The 23,941-nt window shown below is 40.1% G+C and overlaps 1 protein-coding gene across 1 annotated transcript in view; it reads right to left on the bottom strand.

Moving 5' to 3' along the window:
- PCSK5 (proprotein convertase subtilisin/kexin type 5) overlaps positions 1-23,941 on the bottom strand; it is a 334,111-nt gene that overhangs the window by 44,277 nt on the left and 265,893 nt on the right. The window contains exons 11-12 of the mRNA XM_060102335.1: positions 7,216-7,333; positions 5,131-5,319 (exon numbers count right to left, since the gene is read on the bottom strand). Of these exons, the coding sequence (XP_059958318.1) occupies positions 5,131-5,319; positions 7,216-7,333 (307 nt within the window). The remainder of the gene's footprint in view (positions 1-5,130; positions 5,320-7,215; positions 7,334-23,941) is intronic.

Below are 23,941 nucleotides of genomic sequence, written 5' to 3'. Positions count from 1 at the left end.
AATGTCTACAAGTAACAAATGCTGGAGAGGGTGTGGAGAAAAGGGAACCCTGCTACACTGTTGGTGGGAATGTAAATTGGTGCAGCCACTATGTAAAACAATAGGGAGCTTCCTCAAAAAACTAAAAACAGAGCTACCATATGATCCAGCAATCCCACTCCTGGGCATATATCTGGACAATACTATAATTCGAAAAGATACATGCACCCCTATGTTCAGAGCAGCACTATTCACAATAGCCAAGTCAAGGAAGCAACCTAAATGTCCATCCACAGATGAATGGATCAAGAAGATGTGGTACATGTATACAACGGAATACTACTCAGCCATAAAAAAGAACAAAATTGTGCCATTTGCAGCAACATGGATGCAACTAGAGAGTATCATACTAAGTGAAGTAAGTCAGAAGGAGAAAGACAAATACCATATGATATCACTTACATGTGGAATCTAAAATATGACACAAATGAACCTACCTATGAAACAGAAACAGACTCACAGACATAGAGAGCAGACTTTTGATTGCCAAGGGGGGAGGGGGTGGGGGAGGGATGGATTAGGACTGGGAGTTTGGGGTTAGCAGATGCAAACTATTACATACAGAACCGATAAACAACGAGTTCCTACTGTAATAGCACAGGGAACTACATTCAATATCCTGTGATAAAACATAATGGAAAAGAATATGAAAAAGAATATATGTATATGTATAAATGAATCACTTTGCTGTACAGCAGAAATTAACACACTGTGAATCAACTATACTTCAATAAAAAAAAATTTTAAAAAATCTCTGCCATATAAATCCCTTCTAAACCCTGACTTCATCACCTTTTCCTTGAGGAAAGGTATTACTGCCCTGCAGGTCAACATGAAGGCCACCAGGAGCAAAGCAGACCTTCCCTTCACAGCCTGCCCACCCCCTTGTCGATGCTTCTTGCCTTCAGTTCCCAATCCTAGGAATGTGCTTTGAAACAGGGCCAAGGTGAGAGGACATGAGGATTCCTTGCCATGAGATCAGAGACTGGGAAGTTCTGAGTAGAGATTTCCTCTCATAAAATTAAAGCTTTGGAATATGCCAGAAGGAGAAAAATGCCAAAGGAAACGGTCTTCCCTTAGCTGCCTCAGTAGGAGGGATGCTACTAGCTTCAAGTACAACAAGGACAGGGGAGCCAGGCCCTGGAAGGTGGGCAGACGTGGTTTTGGGACCAGGTGTAGCTGCTTTATAATTAAAGGGTCAGATGCTGAAAGCAGTGTTTCTGGGGAGCTATGGACAAATGAATTCATAACATCCGTTTACATCTCTCCGTGCCTCCAGTCCCCTCCCTCCACTCAAATTTGTCTACCTTTTGTGGGGTGGCTACTTATTTTCAGCACTGAGGTGGAAGACAGACAAAAGAAGAGTACCTTAAGAAATGCTCCAGACCAAGAAGATGCACTCTGAGTGCAGATCTTATTCCCAGGAGGTAATGATGGGAGAGGCTAAAGTAAACCATCAAGATCGGTCACCGAGCATCTAAAATGCCTGTTTCTTTTCTCTGACACAAGTCATGCAGCACTTTGGGTATCAGCACTTTGCAAAGAGCGAAGCGGATGTCTGCTGTTGAAGAATGCATGCAAGACTGAAGCCAGCAACACTGTAATCCACCAAATGCCTGTGATGCAACCCACAGCTCCCCAGCTCACAAGTTTCCTCCCTGAAGTCATTTCCAGGGAAGCCAACAAGAAATACTGAAATATGCAGGAAGAGCCCAGAAAGGCTGAAGGGACTGAGTTTTCCAAGCAAACAGCAACTGTGGAGGGACTGTTTTTCTACAACAGAGTGGGCTCCAGGGAGAAGAGCTGCACATGTGTGAAACCAACTTTTGTACTTCACCAGGGATCACCTGGACACTTCAAGTTCAATGCAAATGCACAGCAGTAAAGAAAAAAAGAAAAACATCAAGAAAAAGGTCTTCCCTGGTTTTGGTAACAACAGCTGGTGTGACCTCCATTAATCATAGAATTGGGCATCTGCAGGCCTTGCTCGCTGGAGAGAAGCCTCAGGGAGGTAGTAGCAATGACCTGGCGGCAGCTGAGACCCCTGTCTGTGGAGGGAGGAGGGCGTGCCCAGCGACTGAGATACCAAAGCATCCTTCAGTTCCTTGCACCTGCATACCCTTAACCTGGCAAACTGCGCTTCATAAAGTACGAAGCCCAGGTTTCCTTATGCCCTAACGGAAGACATTAGGTTTTAAAGACAAACACAAGAAGACTTCTGAACACAGAAATAAAATGCAGTGAAAGACTCTGGAATCTGTACTCCTAGTCACTATCACCAAGAAGTGCTACTGCTCTCTGTTTTTCTCACTGTCCTACAGCAGATGAAGTTGGAGATTTTGAAAAGCAACTGGTAATTCCTCAGTCTCACTTTCAGCTCTGCAGGCTTGCACTGGCCTTGGCCTCTCAACTCGTCTGGCATGTTGTCATTGTCCTAACAGAGGTCACCACTGCCGTGGACACCTGGCCTGTGGACAGGCGGCTGTGTCAACGTAAGAGGTTGGCTTTCATTTGGACTGCATAGGCCTTTGACAATAAGGTTTTTGCCCCTATTAAATGTTCCTCTTGGAGAGAAACATCAAATGAAAGAAACTTACAGGCTTTTGGCTGTGGCTTGTATTTTAGAACCATAATGGGAATGGGGTGTATAAGGCAATCTGACATTTCCCCATCTGGTCCCACCTGTTGACAAGTATCCCCCACCCATGCTCTCAACCACCTGAAAAGCCAGTGGAGCAAAAGAAAACTTGTGCTAGAACATTCTGGCCTTTCAGCAGGATCCTGGCAATACAATTACCTGCTGAAGAAATGTTTGGAGGAAGTATGGAGAAAGGAAGAGGCTACTAAGAAAAAGTAAGTGCCCTCTTGGCCCATAAAGAATAAAGGGCCAACCTTTAAAACAGTGGTTAGCAAACTACAGTCAGTCCTCAAACCAAATCCAGCCCTTGGGCTGTTTGTATAAATAAAGTTGTTATTGGAACACAGCCATACACATTCATTTATATTGTTTACAGTGGCTTTTGCACTCTAACGGCAGACTTGAGTAGTGGCAATAAACACATGGCCTGCAAAGCTCAAAACATTTACTAACTGAATCTTTGTAGAAAAAAATCTGCCAAAACCTGTTTTAAAACAAATAGAATTTCCTTTAACTTTGGAAAGTGCTCCGGCAGGAGCATTCAGTTAATCTGTAACAAATGCCAGCAGACACTTAAGGGCAGGGGAGGGCATCTCAGAGGCCTAAGGAATTAGTGTTCTGCACTTCTTCTATAGGATAAAGAACAACAGGTGGCCCTCAATTTTTCTGCAGCATCCTTTTAATATTACCCAACTCTTAAATGTTATACTGTTCCGTGCCTACAGATTCTAGGCGGCTTTGCACTCTCTGTTTATGTGTGGGCAGTGAGAGCTATGACCATCCCATCACGATGTGTAAGTGGCATTCCCCCCGGCCCCACTCAGTTTTTAGGGTAGTAAGAAATTAAAGAACAGCTGTACATTTTTGAATTAATATTTTTGGGTTGTTTTTGATTTATACCCAGGAGTGGAATTGCTGGGTCATACGGTAGTTCTGTTTTTAGTTTTTTTGAGAAATCTACATACTGTTTTCCACAGTGGCTGCACCAATTGACATTCCCACCAACAGTATACAAGGATTCCCTTTTCTCCACACCCTCACCAACATCTGTTACTTATGTTCTTTTTGACGGTGGCCATTTTGACAGGTGTGAGGAGATATCTCATTGTGCTTTTGATTTGCATTTCCTCTGATGATTAGCAGTCTTGAGCACCTTTTCATGTACCTGTTGGCCATCTGCATTTCCTTTTTGGAAAAATGTCTATTCAGTTCTTCTGCCTGAAAAATGTCTGTTCAGTTCTTCTGCCTATCTTTTTTTTTTTTTAGTACGTGGGCCTCTCACTGTTGTGGCCTCTCCCATTGAGGAGCACAGGCTCCGGACGCACAGGCTCAGCGGCCATGGCTCACGGGCCCAGCCACTCCGCGGCATGCGGGATCCTCCCAGACCGGGGCATGAACCCGCGTCCTCCGCATCGGCAGGCAGACTCTCAACCACCGCGCCACCAGGGAAGCCCACCTGCCTATCTTTTAATCAGGTTGTTATTTGAAAAGATATATGCACCCCAATGTTCATAGTAGCACTATTCACAATAGCCAAGATATGGAAGCAACTTAAGTGTCCATCAACAGATGAATGGATAAAGAAGCTGTGGTATACACACACACACACAGACAGACACACACACACACACACACAATGGACTACTACTCAGCCATAAAAAAGAATGAAATTTTTGCCATTTGCAGCAACATGGTTGAACTTGGAGAGCATTACACTAAGTGAAATAAGTCAGAGAAAGACAAATACTGTATGATATAACTTACATGTGGAATCTAAAACCACAATAAACTAGTGAATATAACAAAAAAAGAAGCAGACTCACAGATTTAGAGAACAAACTAGTGGACGGGGTGGGGAGAGGTAATATATGGGTTGGGGAGTGGGAGGTACAGATTATTGGGTATATGATAGGCTCACGGATTATCCGTACAACACAGGGACTATAGCCAATATTTTGTAATAACTGTAAATGGAAAGTAACCTTTAAAAATTGTATAGAGTGGGCTTCCCTGATGGCGCAGTGGTTGAGAATCTGCCTGCCAATGCAGGAGACACGGGTTCGAGCCCTGGTCTGGGAAGATCCCACATGCCGCGGAACAACTAGAGCCCATGCGCCACAACTACTGAGCCTGCGTGTCTGGAGCCTGTGCTCTGCAACAAGAGAGGCCGCAATAGTGAGAGGCCCGTGCACCGCGATGAAGAGTGGCCCCCGCTCGCCGCAACTAGACAAAATCCTCGCACAGAAACGAAGACCCAACACAGCCAAAAATAAATTAATTCATTAATTTAAAAAAATTGTATAGAAAATCATGATCCTACAATATATGTACATGCACAATCCTTGACTTCTGAAAAAATAAAAAATAAAGCACAGCAGACTTTTTCGAGCTGAAAGAGTCGCTGGGCATCATTGTGACCCCCGCACACTGGCGGTCAGGGGCCATGACTGTACCTGTTGGCCAAAAGCTGGGACCTGGTTCCTGAGGGCGAGGTCAGGTAGATGGCCAGGTCTCCCCTCCTGGGGTGGGTGATGGTGATGCGCACAACTACGTGCTCCAGGTAGCTGACGTGGTGGTTGGGATTGTCAGAGCAGCCTGATGCTTTGTAGACGGAGCGCACCGCACTGTTGGGCCGAACTGTCCTGCAACAGAGAGAAGGGGGTTTGAGCAGAGCACGAGGCAGAGCTCGACTGCGTGAGCCTGCAGGCCTGGAAGGACTGCGTGATGCAATGCAAGCCGTGGTCGCTGGAGACGAAGGGACACAGTGTCATTACCCAAATGATTAGGTCGTTTAAGGGAGTAACCCCGGTTAGGGTGGGAAAGGTGCAAGTGAGAGGAAAGGAGGAATGAAGGTTCTTTTATCTTCATGCAGGTAGTGGATATCAATCTTGTTCAGATAGATCGCTGGGCCCTGGTGCTGGGGTGTCTGATTCAGTAAGGCTGAGGTGGGTCACAAGAATGTGCCTTTCCAACAAGTTCCTGGGCGATAGGGATGTTGCTGATCTGAGGAATCCACTTTGTGAACCACCAGTATAGGGTACTGTGGTACAGTGGAGGCTTGGGGATGACTATGACCTTGATTCAAATCCCTGGTTTACCATTTCCTTTCTCTATAAGCTAAGCGCACACTCTTCCACTTGCCTACAGGCTCCTGTCTTCTTCACTAGCTTCCTCCTGTGCCACTGTACCCCTTGAACACTGGGTTCCAGCCACACTAGCATTGGTTCAAGTTCTGGGATAATTCAAGTTGACCTCAGCTACTTTGCATACACTATTCTGCCTCTAGTGCTTTTTTGCTGCTGTTCCTATGGCTGACTCTTCTTTCATAATCAAAGCTTAAATTTCACTCTCTAAGATGGTCACTGAACCATAGGAAAAACATGTTCCCCACCTTTTATTTTCTACCCTTTTTATTTCCAGCATTCACTCATTGTCATTTGTAATGATCTACTTATTATATTATTTTGGTTTGACTCCCCCGCTAGACTGTAAGCTCCGCAAGGGCAGGAAGCATTTCTTATTCCTGTTTCTATCCCTAATTATCTAGCCCAGTGCTTGATAGCCAGTAAATGCTTGATAGCAAGAAAAATTGTTGCTGAATTGGTAAATGAATTTGTGAATGAATAAACAATTATTCCATTTGATCCCATTTCCTCCTTTGTCAAAAGGGAATAATACCCAAGTTGTTATAAAGTTTTAAGAAGAAAACACACATTGTTCCTAGCACTTGGCTTGACCTATAGTAAGAGCTCAATAAATACTGGTTAACTTTTTACTTCTTTATTTTTTTTTCTCTTATTCTTTGCCACAAATGGGTAGAATGGGGAAAAAAAACTTAGTCCACTTATTTCTGCTTCCTAACAATTTCCTCAAGAATTATAATGGCTCTAGTTTTATTAAAAACCAAAGTTCTTACGTATTTTTCCAAGCTAACTCTCTAAAAAGAAAGCTGAAAGCAAATTACTAATAAAATCATGAAAATAAATCCTATTCTTTGGATTCAGCACCTAGGAGAGACTTCACTATCACTTGATGAATCCAATCAGCACAGCCTCCAAGTTTGTGAGGCTGAAACAGGGGACTAGGCCCTGGAATCTGAGTAAACTGCAATCTCTTTTCCTGTGCATCCTCCATCACTCTTCAGAGAACTACATGGTATGTAGTTAAGTTTCCAGAACATAAGGTTTAGTTTTGGGAGTATACCAACTTATGGGGAATACTCCTACCATAAAATATGGGGAATACTTCTACCATCAAATAGAAATATTGACAGAGTAGAAACTTGAAGAATGCCCATCTGTAAGGGTCCCCCCACCCCCTTGTAAGATACGTTTTTCTTTTAAGGATCCTTGGGTTATCCTAGTGTGTATTTAATGGCTTAGGGTCTTAGACATTCTATTAGAATTTTATAATTACATTAGAAAAAGACTACACAAATTTCTAGTTTCCATGTGCAACACAGGGCTGTCTCAAGATATCTGCACTGGGCTAATCTCTTTTAGGGCACTGTCATGCTGTCTGCTTGCAGCAAACATTACTTGATTTGTCGGTCTGTGCTCTCCACACACACGTGCTGCTGGGGAACAGTGGTCCACTTTTCCGCCTCCATCACCATGGCTTCCGCATCCATCAGTCCAAATCCATAGAGATGGCTCACTACAGAAGGCAAGAAGTTGGTCAGCTTTACCGTAGTTAGCAGCAACCTATGCCTTATATGTTGAGTTATACTTTCACACAGTAGAAAACCCAGACACAACCCTAACGGGAGCCAAGCTTTCTTTCTAGCAATGATTAAAAAAACAAATAAAAGAAGTAAACAATCATAAGAAAATAAGATGAATGCATATTATTCATTGAGTATGTTCTATAACTAGTAACATGACTACCATTTATGAATTGTTACTACATGGCAGGCACTAGTCCATATTTTTACGTTTAATCCTCCCAACAACCTTAAGATGTTAGTGCTATTATTATTATCATTCATGGATGAGAAAACTGAGGAAAGAGAGAAACTTGGCTAAGATTGACCAGCAATTCAGTGGTTGAGCCAAATTCTAACCCACATAGATTTGCTCCCAGGCCTCACTGTTAACCACTTGTATTCAAGTGATAACATCACCAATTTTGTAAGATAAAATAATCAGTAGGTTTAAAGAGAAGTGTATACACCTTCAAAAATACAAATTTTCTGACCTATCTAGTAGTTTGGTTGAAAATCCTGGAAGACATAAATTATTATCTTTCCTCTGGCATATGAAAAATTTATTAAACTTCATGCATGAAATATTTGGAGGCCTCTAGACTTTTATGCCAGCTTCTTATCCTCGAATGTTATAAACTTTTAGTTCTCAATGAGAAATACCTATTGATCTAAAGCTAAATTTGACATAACTGTCTCAGAAGTTTCAGTTACATATAGGAATATTTTAATGATGATACAGTGAGATCTACATTTGCAGCTCTTTCTAAAAATACTTTAAAATCCCAGTTGAATGCTTAAAATCTCCACCTTGCATTAAACTCTCTCATATCTTTATATTTAACACAAAGTCATCGACCAGATTTATTGCCTAAAACATTTCCTTATGACATGAATTACTTTATGCAAAAATGTCTAGAGATGCCCATGCTTATGGATTATTTAAATACTTCAGCTTGAAATTCAAGATATTCTATGATACAGTCCCATTCTACTATCAAAACAACCTCCTCACCAAACCTTTTGCGTTAGCAAGGTCAGTCACTCCTCTGCAGTCCCAGTCATATCTTGCTCTTTCTGCCTTACTGCCTCTGCTCATGCTGAGCCCTCGGCCTGCAGTTCCCTCACTCATCCTCTCTGCAGTCACACTCTACTCTTCCAAGTTCCTGAAGGCCTAGCTAGTCTATCTTCTCCTTCTTGAAGTAGTCTCTGACCAATAAAAGTCAATAGACATTTACTGAATTTCAAACATCTGTGATGAGTGAATTTTCTCCTTTCTAGACCTATAACTTTAATTAATTTGTCAATCCATCTGCCCTTCTGCCCATCTAGCCAGCGATCCATTCATCCATCTGTCCATGCATCCATCTATTTATCGTGCATCCATCCACCTATCCAACATTGCTTGAGTGCCTTCTATGTGCCAGGCACTGTATTATGCACTGCAATTTTTACCTGTGTCATCTATTGAATTGCTAACTAACTCTCTGTCAGCATGTCTTTTTACCCCAAATGTATTATAAACTGCTTGATGGTGGGACCTAGGACTTACATTTCTTTATATGTTTCATGGAAGTTAGCAGAACTTTATACACATGGGAGGAAATTATAGCATATAAAAAGGAAAATTGTGCTAGGATTCAGAAATACTGCTCCATTTCTGCTATTTGCTAATCATATAACTTCTGGCAAACAAGATAAAATATCTAACCCACAATTTCCTTGTTTGGGGATATTATTTTCTATCCCATCACCATTACTAAATTGATTATTATTATATATCCTACATGAGAAAATCTGTGTAAAGAACTATACAAATGAAAGGGCTCATTATTATATCAGATACTCAGCCAGACAGGACATACTGAATAAAACAGAATAAAAGTACTTTGCTATGAGAAGGATATAGTTAGGATTTTTATACATGTACTTTTGTAACTTTTATTATAAGTGATTTTTTTCTTGATTAAAAAGTAATGTATGTTCATTGTAAAAACTTGTAAATACATCCAGAAAAGAATAAAATAAAACTCATCAATAACCTCATCACAAATCGGTAAATGCTACTAACAATTCTATTTAGTTTTATTTATATAGTATTATGTGAGGTAAGCTTGCCACCTTAATTAAAAAAGATACAGAGTAACCCACATAATAGAGGAGAAATGTCAAATTTGGGCTCAAGGAAACGAAATTGTGGAGATCTTTTGTTAAAGTTCATATAAATCCTATGTTGTCACTTATCACTTAACCATAGGCTATATCATTTCATCATGAATACTCTAAGGTATTTTCTTTTCCTGGAGGAATTGAAATTATTGCCAAAGATATAATACTAGGCTAACTCTGCATGGTGCACAAATATCCCCATACTAGTGTCAAGCGGTTTTAAACCCATACAATTTATCATTTAGTCTCAGTTTAGGGAAATGAGATAAGAGATTTGATTGATATGAGGGGAGTAGGGAAGAGGGGGAGGGTAAGGGCTTTGAATAGTCTACAAAATGGGTGCCTGGGCCCCAGGTCAGCTGTGCACGCTGCTGTTCCCCACCTCCCCACCCCCCACCCCCAATAACTGTCAACTTAACAACCTTCAGGACATAAATTAACACACAGAGTCATCAAATACAACAAACACTTCATGACTGTTAAACAACCACTCGAGTTAAGTAGAAAAGCACCTTGAGTCTTTATGAAGGCCGTAAATTTGTTTTGGTTTCCCATTCAGTTCCTACCCTCCAGAGACAAGGTCTGTTCATGCAACACTCAAAGGAGGTGTTCAGAACAGAGGCTGAGTAGCTGCAGTAAAACTACAGACTGGCAGGTCAACAGAAAAAAAAGTGTATATTAATAAAATATTAATAAATGAGGGAATCAGAATAGATCACTGAAGTCCACTGAATCAGTAACGGAGATTTTCAGTATTTGAGATTTTAAGATACTTGAAATTGTGTATCTGCCCACAATCATGATACACAGTCTAAGAAAAAAATGAAATAAATTTATTTCTTCTTTTTTTGGGTGGGGGGGGGCGGTGCTGACAATATATCAACTCTGTGTATTCTGATTGGCAGTTATTTGTTTGGTTTTTGGCAAATACTAATGAGAAGATAATTACACAATGAATGCGTCAGGCAGATAAACTCCTTCAAAACATGGTGTCAGCAGGGAAACAAGCCATTAAATGGTATGGGAGCACTAGTAATTTTTCTGAGATATAACTGACATGTAACAATTTTTTATATAATATAAAGTTTCACATTCTAAAATTAGCTATAAATTCAGAAACACTGTTTTGTTTGAGTCAACCATTTGAGTCAAGTCTTGCCCATCACACTGTTACCACTGTTACCATGCCCCATGGAGTATGATTTCATACAGTGGCTGCAGAACACCTGGCTTAGAGATGAGGTTCCATATGTATTTGTGAAGTGAATGAATGTAAATGATTAGAGAAATTTTCTTTAATTCACCAAGGGGCATAAAGTGCTTTTAGGAAAATTGTAAGGTGGAATTAGGAGCTCTGTTCTTTTTGTTACTGACTACTATAAAGTCATCATTCATACTCAAAATGTATTCAAGTATAGAGCCAATACTCCTATTTTAAAAATTTATGATTACCTGTGTAGCAAATACACCATGCAAACAACTGGTTGTGATATGGCCATTCCATAACTAAAATAGTTTTACCTATGCACGTTTCTCATGCCAAGATCAGAGCAAATCCTGAGCCTGGAAGTAACTTCATGATGATCAAGTGAGACCTCTCTGTGCAAGCACTGTGCCAAATGCAAAATTCTTTGAATTCAATATTTAGAAAGACATTGAGGGAACAAAGCATGTATGTATACAGGTTAACTAAAGATCTCGAAGCAGTTAAGAAATGTATTTCAGAAAGTACATTTATCTCTTGGTAGAATGATGCTGAACAAGCTTAATAAAGGGAATCTGAAAATCTTGCTTAGCATTATATTTGTTCCATTAGGCTGCATGACTGTTTATGCAGATAAGTTCCGAAAAGTGGAACTGGCTTTTATGCCAAGTAATCCAAAAGCTTCCCCGCTTGGACTACTCAGATGGCCGAGAGAAGGCAGGAAAATAGATAATGTTCTCCAGCAGGTATATTTCCATTTTCGGATGAGACCAGAAGTGCCAGGAGGAGCTAATCATTAAATATACAAGTAAACAATTGCATAGTTCAAAAGCAGATACAGTTAATTTAGACAACAGTGCTAGCTATGAGACCTAAAAAAGTCAGTTCTAAAGAAAAGTTAGAAAGCTCAGTAGGAAAAGAAAAATTAGAAGTTTCGGGCACAGGAAGCTATAACCAGGGAAATTTGGTGTACTTCTATATCTCTTAGTGGACTATCCTTGCTGATGCCAGCTATTTTAAATCTTTTTTAGAAAAATACCATACTGAATAGATATTTCATAACTCTAAAGTGGCTATTAGTAAAGCACTCTCTATATACTAATGTAATTGGTTGGAAAAAGTTGTGTGTGTGATTTTTTTTTAAAGTTTTTGAGCTTCCTGAAGTAAGGCTTTCTGCTACCAGCTGTCAGATGTACAGACAATGCTATGTAGCATCCAGGGTAAAGTAGGGCAAACAACAACAAAAACCATCCAAGTTGCCTATGAGAGATTAAAAATTTTGCCTGTGACTGAAAAAAATACAACTAAGTGACAGCTATCCATTCCTGAGCACTTAATATAAAAGTACAGCCAATTTCTTCCATTGGGGAAATCATTTCTTATGACTAACACAACTAAATGCCTAGGTTTACCCAGAGGTGTCCTGGTTTTAGCACTGAAATCCTGTGTCCCGGGGAAAGCCTTCATTCATGGACAAACCAGGAGAGTGGCTACCCCACGGGGAACCAAGGGAGTAAGATGATGCTCTTATGGAGTGGCACAGAGCTCTCACATCTTTTTTTTTTTTTTGCGGTACATGGGCCTCTCACTGTTGTGGCCTCTCCCACTGCGGAGCACAGGCTCCGGATGCGCAGGCTCAGTGGCCATGGCTCACGGGCCCAGCCGCTCCGTGGCATGTGGGATCTTCCCGGACCGGGGTACGAACCCGCGTCCCCTGCATCGGCAGGCGGACTCTCAACCACTGCACCACCAGGGAAGCCCGTCTCACATGTTTTAATATCAATAATCCAGTAACTAGAAGATGTATGGGCATCCTGAACTTATATTTGTATTTGTTGAGATGCACGTGATCATCAAAATATAAAACGTGGTTGATAAATTAGGTTTAATCATTCAGTTCTTAGAGTCAATTTCAATACACTTCATCAATATAAGCTAAGAATTTATACCATTAATTATGATATCACTCATGGGATTTGGAGCACCTACTATGGATTCAACACAGTGAGCTTCCAAAAGAAACAGAAACTGCTGTGTGTTCTCAGGCCAGCAGGAGATGAGACAAGAATAACTCTATGATTTCACTAAGAAACAATTAAAAGCGATAACTGTGTAGTCACTGTGTAATTGTAAAAAGACTTCAAAAGAGTAAGAAATCAGGGCTTCCCTGATGGCGCAGTGGTTAAGAGTCCGCCTGCCAATGCAGGGGACGCGGGTTCGTGTCCTGGTCCGGGAAGATCCCACATGCCACGGAGCGGCTGGGCCCGTGAGCCATGGCCGCTGAGCCTGCGCGTCCGGAGCCTGTGCTCTGCAACGGGAGAGGCCACAACAGTGAGAAGCCCGCGTACCGTAAAAAAAAAAAAAAAAAAAAAAAAAGAGTAAGAAATCAGTAAAAAAAAAGACAATGGATGTAAAGCAACTACTAGAGCCTGCTCTACACAAAGTACTCAATAAATGTTAGCTGAAATTTGGAGTCAGGTAAGATGACCCAAGAAAGGAAGGTGATATTTGGACTGGGCTTTGGTGCCCACGTCAGATTCAGTGAGGTGGAGATGCAGGGAGGACAACCAGGCGCCAGGATGGAACCTCCCAGTTAAATAATCATCAGGTCTGTGTGTGGTTCTTTGACGCCGTGAGGAAACCAGCAGCCCTGGCGTGTGGGGTGAGTGGTCAGCAGGGGATGGGCATTAGCAGTCTACTTGGTAGGAAATAAGGGGAAGAGAGTGGACGGCGAGAGAACTGGATGCCAACCGTGACAGTGGGCTGTCTTCTGCCATCAGTCAGGCTGTTGCTATTCTATTGATACCTAAGGGTAAACCACCAGACTGAGAGGTCGTTACGCAAAATGCAAATTCCTGTCTTGAGGGGGGCTGCTTGATCTGCAGGGTGGGGTTGAGACTCCGACTGAGATCAGAGGGCTCATGCAGCCGTCAGAGTCCTCGCACCTTTGGGTTCTTTGATGCTCAATGTGCTAAACCACCTGTTCTGAAATAACTGCTCCCACCAGGGACCCTGTGCCTCCTGCACCTACTAATCAAGCCAGACCAAACGTGCAGAATAAGCAGAGGGTGTGCAACGCACCTCATTGCACATGCATAATGTAAGTGCTTCAGTACTCTTCTTTTAAAGTAGAAATAAACAGCTAAATGTGAAAACATAAAATGTAAGATTTATAAACATGAAGAAGCAGAAAGTAATACTCTTCCGTCTTCTATGTCAGCACTTCTACACTTAAACATCTCGATAGATGAAAGCCAGGATGCTTGCAGAATTAGCCTTTTCTTCTCTTTCCTTACTCAGACATCTATCTCTTCATGACATACCCTTTAAATTTCAGTGTGAAAGGCACATAAGCTTCTTAGAGAATCAGAACTCTAGTTGCAGTGCCTTCTTCTGCCTCTTCCTACAAAATACATTCTCGCTGGGGGCAGGAAAACCCTGCAGCCAGCACCTGCCTTATTGCCTTACTTTGCATGGTTTGTTTCCAGTTTTCCTTTGCTTTTCTTAAAATCACAGGCTCCACTAACAACTCCAGCCAGATCCAAAGATGCCAGCCATCACCAGCACTACCGGGGGCTTGCATGTGGAAAGTTTCCAGACACTGATACTTGGCTGTCTGCGGGGTCTGCACTTCAAAGCGCCCCTCAGGATGTGTTTGGTTAGCAGCTATAGGTAGTCAGACAGGCTCATCATTACAGAGACGAAGTAAAAAGAGTTTAGGAAACCACTGCTGAGTTCTTCTCCTCCATGTACAATGTACTTCATTATACATGATTTATATGCACACAATTTATTATATATGCATATATAAGATACATATTTATTCTAATCTTTTAAAATTTACAGAGCTAAGATAAGGAGATATGCCTGCCTTCTCTTAAGGGCATTTAAGAAAAGATAAACATGTCACATTATTTTCTCCTTTTCTCTGGCCATTCTTTTGTTTGCTTCCAACGTGGTGGTCATAATAGGCAAGTAATTTGCTTAAGGTAATTGACTAGTATTTCTTGAATGGAGGTAGGAAAACTATTTTACCACCTTGGGGAAACTTAGCCATGTATTCCTGGGCATACAAGCATAGATACTGTGCTTGCTTTTAGGAAACTAAGATTGTTTGGACAGAGATGAGAACAAAATAAAAAATGTACTACAAGGGCCTTTGGGTAAAAGCTAATTGAAGATTAGACTGACCATATAGCTCCCCAGCCTAGATCTTCTTGGTATATAACTTGGATAGACAATTACCAGAACGCGATCTTGATGAGCCAGCAGTCAAAAATTCTTATTTGTGAATTATTCTTATTATTTTTAGATAACTCTTCATTTAATTTTCATTTACTTTTGCTTTTTTCCTTAAATTCTCATAAAAGAATGGAATAGAAAATCTGGTTGATATTTATTTCAAGTGAGTGTATTTTCATACTCTGCAGTTAACAGAGGTTGCAAAGATATGGTTATTTCATCTAACTACACCAAACATCCATGGCTCACCTGATACAAAGCCATTACCCACTGCTGATATGATGGTTGGCAAACTACAAAGAGTGACACATAGAAGAAATTATTCCTTGCAGGGAATGTCATCTTCTGATTGGGAAGAAAGCTAACACTTACCTTTCTAAGTTTCAAGTATTATATAAGGCTTCTTATGAACATTCCTTTTCATTTACATAAAACTCAAATAAGGGACAATAATAAGGAAATTTCTGTAAAATCTCAGAAAAATAGGCCACTAATGAAGGCTGCATATTCTCTTAGAAGAAATAATAGTTGAGATGGTTCTTATATCCTGGACTAAGATTTGGATTCATGGAGGTATAATTCATGGGGAAAGGAATGAGATATTTGGAATGGTGGCTTCCTCAAGAAACCTGTGTGGGCCTGGAATCCCATGGATGGATTTAATCTGGAGGTAATGGAGTAGCCAACATTCAAGGAAATGACATCATTTAAGTAATATTTTAGAAAGACTGATCTGGCATTGGTGTATGGGATATGAAATGGCAGACGGATTGAGGCAGGGAACTAGTTCCTTCAATGGTGCAGGCATGGAAGACCATAAAGAAGGTTATGGAAGGGGTGAAATGCAATACGAGATCAGATAAGAAAAAGAGCAATGAAATTTCACATCTCGCACTACGTAGGATACATACTGAGTCAGAGTAAACGGGGTGATCTAGAGAAGGATACGCCCTGATGATAGAGGTAACTTTGGGGGAGAAGTTGTTTTGTAAAAGACAATTGACAGTTCCGTTTGGCAGTTTTGAGTTTTAAATGACACAGATGAGCCTTGGGCAGAGATTCTAGGTGCGTAATGGATGAAGTCAATGCTGAAGATGGTAGAACTGAAAATCATTAGTCAGGAGGTGGTACTTGTCATTTAAAGGAAGGTGGGGATGTGAAGGTGGAATTAAGAGAATGTAAGAGGGAGGGAGGGAGGAAGGGAGGGAGGCGATGGGGAGAGAGGAGGGGAGAAGGAGAGAGAGCCAGAGCACTCTAAACAACAGAACTTAAGGAATGGCCCAGGTGAAAGGAAGGGAGAGAAAGGACTCAGGAGAGTGTCAATGAAGAACGGGGCGGGCTTCCCTGGTGGCACAGTGGTTGGGAGTCCACCTGCCGATGCAGGGGACGCGGGTTCGTGCCCTGGTCCGGGAGGATCCCGCATGCCGCGGAGCGCCTGGGCCCGTGAGCCATGGCCGCTGAGCCTGCGCGTCCAGAGCCTGTGCTCCGCAACGGGAGAGGCCACGACAGTGAGAGGCCCTCGTACCGCAAAAAGAAAAAAAAAAAAAAAAAAAGAATGGGGCTATATCTTTGCATCACAAAAGGCAAGGAAAGACAGATCTGGACTGGGTAGATCAAAAGCATGACATCCTAGAGAAAAACAAGGAGGCTTCTGGTTTGGCAAGCAGAAAATGGTTGAAAATCTCAAAGAGTAATTGCACTTCAAAGGTGGAAGTGGAAACTAGATTGAAGAAAATTACAGAGGGATTAAACAGTAAGGAAACGGAAGCAGCTAAATCAGACTACTTGTTGGGAATTTTTAGTTGTGTTTGGAAGGACAGAACTAAGGCAGGAGGATAATGGAAAAGGTTTTTTCTCTCCAAAATGGGGGATACAAAGTTCGAAAACACAGGGTATGGTCCAATTAACAGAAATGCAAATGCATGAAGCTGGGAGCAAAAGGCTAAGAGACAAGAGATGAGATTCTTTAAGAGCACCTTTCACACATGGGATTCCTTATCCAAACTACAACAACAAAAAAAAAAATCACTTGAGAGACAAGTTTTTCATTTCTTCTAAGGATGGTATTTCAATTAGCAACATTCAAATTTCACTGGAAGAGAAGTTAATTCATTGCATACAGTGGATAACTTGGGTCGGTGGTTCCCAAACTTGCATGTGCATCACCCAGGGGACCTGTTAGGGCACACATTGTGTAGCCCCACTGATTAGTAGTTTTGAGGTAAGGCCCAGAATTTGCATTTCTAACAAGTTCCCAGGTGATGCCAATATTGTGGGTCCAGGGACACCACTTTGAGAACCACTTCCTAAGGGTATACAGGCTAGCATCTTTCCTGGAAGCCCAGTTGGTAAAGCCTGGTTAATTAGGCTAGTATCTCCAACATAGGGCCTGAGTTTCTGTAGGCATGATTCACAAATACCTGTCCCTCATGCCAGAAGCGCAAGAAGTAAGTTGGTTATTCAGAAGATCATGCCAATATCTTTTCATGTGGGCTACCAAAGACATTTTTGCTTCTCTTAAAAAAATATTTTAAGATGATAAAGTTCTCCCAATTAATCTATAAACGCACATCCCTCATTTTTCAAGCACAGGTTGGTCTAGGTATTTCCTTCTTTGGATACACATCACTTAAAGAGTTAAATTCTATGCATTGTTAGGATAGAATCAGTGTTTGATTGAGATACAAAATCATGCTCAATTACAATGCTGAAAAAAGTAAATGCACTGAGATATGTATTTCCTAATCTTACCGTGTCTACAATTGAAGTGCATTTATCAAGCATGCTTCCCAAAATAAGATGCCTAGAAGAAATTTTGTATGGGAGGTAAAAATATTTTACATATGCATTTTTTTACATATTAGCTAATGAAATCTGTAGAACAATGCTAGCAAGATAGTATTATTCACATTTTACAGCTGAAAAAACTGTCTCATGAATATTAAAAAAACAACAACAACTCTAAAGTCACTGGGACTTGAGCCCAAGTGTTCAAAATCTTGATGTATCATATATGTACTCAGTGATTACCACTGTCTGTAAGACACACAGTATTTGTTTCAACTACGGTACTCAAATCAATCATAAATCCTTGGAATAACAAGGTAGTAAAGGTGCAGGGGGAACATTTTGGGAATTTGTCTACATATCACAAATGAACACTGGAACATTTTTATCCTCTCTTCCTTTTGCAAATCAGCTGCATTAAAAACTGCTCTCTTCTTCAAAACTCATTAAAATATCATGTGCAGAGAAAGAAATATGTGGAGTTTGGAAGGAAAGTCAACATCTGGCCCATAACCCTTTCCCCTATTCTTGCTGAGAAATGACCTTCTTCAGTCATTTCTATCAGGGGTTTTCCCTGAGTGAGAAGTTATTGTTAATATGGTAAAGATACTTTATTTTATATTCATGCTGAGGCCATTGTTTTATTACAGCTAACCAGTCATGCACAGATGGAAGAACGGCATTGAGTGGCAAAGAGCAGCTTCCCATTTGTTAACATCCAGCAGTGATCACAATACCCTCCTTTTGGGCTCTTTCAAAGATGACTCTGGAAACTTCAGGGTGTACCGTGTCTTCTGGTAGAACACCATAAAATGAAGCCTGTTGAAACTATTACTGGGATGCGTGATAGATATTTAATTGCTTTGAAATACCTAAGGCTCGCAAGATGTGAACATGTGTAAAGAGCTTGAATTGAGATTCTAAGAAAAAAAAAAAGCCTGGATCTATTTATGTCACAGAAGATGTATCCAGATGGATTCTGCAAAGTGATCACCTGGTGTGTATAACTGTACCTTCCTAGACACAGTGGCCTTAGGAAGTTACACGTAGAACTAGGGTGGGATTAATTTTCAGGATTTCTTTCTGAATCTTTGGGTCTGGTTTTTCTTGTAGACACTGGTATGAATATAAAGATCTCTCTGGATAGAAACAAAGGATGGGCTAAGCCATCTTTATGAAAATTTAAAAAGATGTAATAAGGCTCCTTTTTTCTCTTGTTCATTTGGGTTATCTTATTGATCCTGAACCAGTTTTCACAGCTGGAACAGTGCCCACTTGGCATGGTCTCACTGTGGTCACAGCAACTTAGAGCGCCCTGTCCCTGATGGATGACAGGGAATTAGTGCTGCAGTCTCTGTGCTCAGAATGCTGATGCCAGAGTCCAAACTGATAGGCATGTACTGATTTCAATGACAGAATTCCTCCTATGCACCTCAATCACATTTCCCCTTTTCACATTTAAAGCTCTATTCCTCGGTAGAAAAGATGGTCTGTTGGGAGCACCTTCACAAGCCAGCTTGATGATAATCATGGGAACATCACATAAAGTCCTTTTCACCACTGCCTCTTGCCTGTGTTCATGTATCCTGCATATATCAATGTTTACAAGGACTCATCACCCCAAATAAGAATCTTCTCCTACTGGCTCGACATGAAATAATTATACATTTGAACTAATGAAGCTTCAATCATTTTTGGTCACAAAATAAGGCAGAATGTAGAAAGAATATGAAGAGAGAAACAGATTTGTGCTTTACACGCTCACTCAAAATTCTAAGATTTTATGTCAAACTGTGTCTAGAGAGTTGGTGATAAAGATAGTGATGAAAAAGATATTGGAAAACTCTATTTGACTGCAGTAACTTTGCTAATGAAGGTTCTGTGAATGTCAAGGTTGAAGCAATAGAGGAAGGTTAAAATGACCAAAACCGTCTCTGGAGAGATGCCTTTTAAAAGATACCTGTGCCTTTGACAATTGTGGGAGAAATTACAACAGAATTCTACGCAACAGGGCTGTCTATGTGAGAATTATGTGTATTAGAGACAGCTGCCTCTTTCTTTAGGTGGACATCATCCCACTCTGGGGCACTTGGCTTGGTGAATAAATCAAAGGCCAGATTTCAGTCTCCATGCAATTCTCATTTGATTCCCCTGTGCAGTTAATAACCTGTGCAACGAACCGTGGCAGCCCTATAGCATACAGTCATAGACATGTCTTGCATTTTCAGGTATATCTCCTCTGATTCTTTAGTCATATATGGCCGGAATTTAGTGCGAGTTTTAGGATTCTAAGATGCACAATATTGAACTCTGGAACAAAGCTGGACATGTATCTTTTACCTTGGCTCTAAAGGCACTTCTGAAGGCAAAACATATAAAGAAAAGCAAAAAATTTCCAGACAAAACCATCCCACACAGTATATTAAGAAAACATAGACGCTGCAGCCTCTGGCAGGTTCAAAAAAGTCATGAAGCTTCCTAGGACAATAGATGATTCTAAGTTTGCTTCACAGCCAAGAAAAAGAATATTAACATAAAACTTAAGAAAGGGAAAAAGGCATTTGTAAACTGTAAATGCCTCTGTCACTCTACCTGCAAGAGTCTCACAGCGACTCAAGAAGCTAACCAGAATTATGTCGCTCGCTTTCTTTAAGTCTCTGAAAATTGACATGGCAAATACAAAGACCACACCTATACATGAAAATAATTCAAATATTGGAAGTTAAGTGGCTTTCTGAAGGTCGTGGTGAACAATAATAAGCAACAAAAAGACTTGGGTCAAAGGAAATTTGTGAAGTCTTCTCAAAGTACAATTTCTGGCTTGACACTTTTCAAGAAGCGATCTCATCACCACACCCTTTGTCCTGGATTTATTAAAGACCCATTTCAAAAAGCATTTCTTTGTCTTCTTTTTTTAAGAAAAAGAATTTAGCAAAGATGATTACATAACACCAGCGCTATAACTCTCCTCATTTAGAAGGCGACCGAGAGATGATAAAAAATTTCACTGAATGTCACAGCCCTTGAGGTCAGGAATATACAATTGCATGCTAAGATGATAGAAAATGATCACTGCAAGAGCATTTTCATCCATTTTAGCAAGTCAGTTTCTACTGTGCGTGTCATTTTGTAGCACATATCACAGGACCCATGGACTTATATCATCAGCTTAAAAAAGAAAACTCTAACATCAAAGCAACTGGAATCGACTTGCTTGATAGTCATTACTATTTTCCAACTGACTTTCTCAAATCAATGCAGTAGCCCCGACATGTTTTTCAGATCAAATAAGAACTCTTAACTCTAGGAATCAGGCAGCATTACTCTCAGTTTCTTCTGAATTACTTCCCTCATCACATCATACCCATCCTTTTTGCACGCTGGGCCCTCTGTCTTCTCCCTTACCCTGACCATTGCTTTCACCACAGCTGTCTTATCCAGTTTTAATCCCCAATCCTCCAAGAGACACAAAGAAAAAATAATACATCTGTTTAGACTAACTACTCTAAAAAATATTTCATCCGAGTTTTGGTTCCCAGGAGTAACTCTAAGGTTCTCAAATACCTTCCACCCTCATTATATGTATCTATGCTTCTCATCTATGTTATGTACATGACATTAACAAATCATTCATGATCAGCAGATTATGCTTTTTTCAAAACATTCCAGCCCATCTATTGTTTCTTGAAATCCAAGTAGTCTTCTAGAAAAGCAGAGAAGTAACAAATAAGGAAGTTAACCCTTTATCCAGAATCATCAACTAAAATCACTGGCAAATGGAAATAAGAACCCAAATTAGATAAAGTAAACTACAGAGAGGGGGACAGAAGTATTACAAGAAATACGTGAATATAAAGGAGAGTCATATTTGCAAGGGAGAGTGGAGCTCATTTCATTCCTAAGCTACACACAGCATTTTAATGGCCACAAATCTATGCATATATATATATATGTATATATATATACATATATGTGCTTCATTTTTATCATACAAAAATTCTAACAGAATATTAACTGTTTATTAACTCAACATTAAATGTTGTATGAGAATGATGCATAACATGTAGATGATCGTGTTCCCTGAGTGTCTGCTATGAAGGAAGAACTGTGCTCAATTCTGTATATGATACTGTTTTCCTCATTCTTCCCTTTGCCACACACTCCAGCTAGGATGGATGGCCTCCTAGCTTTTCCTTGACTGAGTCTTTGTATCTGCTGTATGCCTGGCCTGAAATGCTCTATATCTGGCTAGCATTTGGACCATTCCCTTACTCCTCAAAGCCTCTGTTTAAATTAGGTCTTTCGGACTGTGTAATGTTTAAAAAGTTGTAATTTGTCCACACAGAGACTTATCCATGAATATTCATACCAGCTTTACTCATAACAACCAAACTGGAAACAATAACATAGTCCAGGGGAAGGGGAACCTTCGTACACTGTTGGTGGGAATGTAAATTGGTGCAGCCACTGTGGAAAACAGTATGGAGGTTCCTCAAAACACTAAAAATAGAACTATCGTATGAGTAATTCCACTCTTGAGTACATATCCAAAAAAACCAAACCACTAATTCAAAAAGATATATGCACCCTAATGTTCATAGCAGCAGTATTACAATTGTCAAGATATGGAAGTAACCTAAGTGTCCAGCAATAGATGAATGGATTAAGAATATGTGGTACATATATACAGTAGAATACTACTCAGCCATAAAAAGAATAAAATTTTGTCATTTGCAACAACATGGACGGACCAGGAGGGTATTACGCTAAGTGAAATAAGTCAGAGAAAAGACAAATACTGTATAACTTACATGTGGAACCTAAAAATTAAAACAAACTAGTGGATATAACAAAAAAGAACAGTTTCACAGATATAGAGAACAAAGTAGAAGTTACCAGTGGGAGGAGAGAAAGAGGGAGAGGTAAGATAGGGGTAGGGAATTAAGAAGTACAAACTACTATGTATGAAATAAATAAGCTACAAGGATGTATTGTACAACACAGGGAATGTAGCCAATATTTTATAATAATTATAAATGGAGTATAGCTTTTAAAAATCGTGAATCACTATGTTGTACACCTGTAACTTATATAATATTGTACATCAACTATACCTCAATAAAAAATAAAAATAAAATTATCCATGAAAAAGTGAATGATGATACAAATTGTGGTACATTCCTATATATATAGTGGAATACTACTTAGTAATAAAATGGAATAAACTCCTCATATACTTAGTGACATGGATGAACCTCAAAAAATATATGGAGGGAAAGAAGCCAGTTTCAAATAATTCTATTTACATGAAAGTCTACAAAAGACAACCTAATCTATAGTGACAGAAAATCAACTGGTTGCAAAGGGCGGGGTTGCGGGGTGGGATAAGGGATGAAAAAGAGCACAAAAGAACTTTGTGGGGTGATGGAAATGTTCTGTACCTTGATTGCAGTGATGTTTACACAGACGTATACATTTGTACACTTGAAATGGTGCTTTTCATTATATGTAAACTCAGTCCAATGAAGTTAAGAATGTATGTGAATTCCCAGATGTACTATTTATTTGTTTACAGAGCTGGGATTCAATCCCAAGTTATTTGACTTTGGGGTCCATGCCCCAAACCACTAGGCAGAGTGAGATTTTTGTTTTAAATAAACAAAACCTCAAACAAGAGGTTTTGTTTATTTAAAACAAAAAACAAAAAGGCTTCTGTAAGAAAATGTGTCTGTATGTGTATGTATGTATATATATATATATATATTTTTTAGGTTCTCTGCTAGATTCTGCATGTTTTTTCCTTTTTAAAATTTAATTTAATTTTGTCTTTTTATACAGCAGGTTCTTATTAGTTATCTCTTTTACACATATTAATGTATATATGTCAATCCCAATCTCCTAATTCATCCCCACCCCACTCTTCCCCTGGCTTTTCCCCCTTGGTGTCCATACGTTTGTTCTCTACATCTGTGTCTCTATTTCTGCCTTGAAAACCAGTTCATCTGTACCATTTTCCTAGATTCCACATATATGCATTAATATACGATAACTGTTTTTCTCTTTCTGACTTACTTCATTCTGTATGACAGTATCTAAATCCATCCACTTCTCTACAGATGATCCAATTTCGTGCCTTTTTGTGGTTGAGTAATATTCCATT

The sequence above is a fragment of the Mesoplodon densirostris genome, chromosome 6 (assembly GCF_025265405.1).
Source record: "Mesoplodon densirostris isolate mMesDen1 chromosome 6, mMesDen1 primary haplotype, whole genome shotgun sequence".
In the NCBI taxonomy this organism is placed as follows: Eukaryota; Metazoa; Chordata; class Mammalia; order Artiodactyla; family Ziphiidae; genus Mesoplodon; species Mesoplodon densirostris.
Note: the sequence above shows the minus strand (reverse complement) of the source record. Positions and strands in the feature narration are given on the sequence as shown.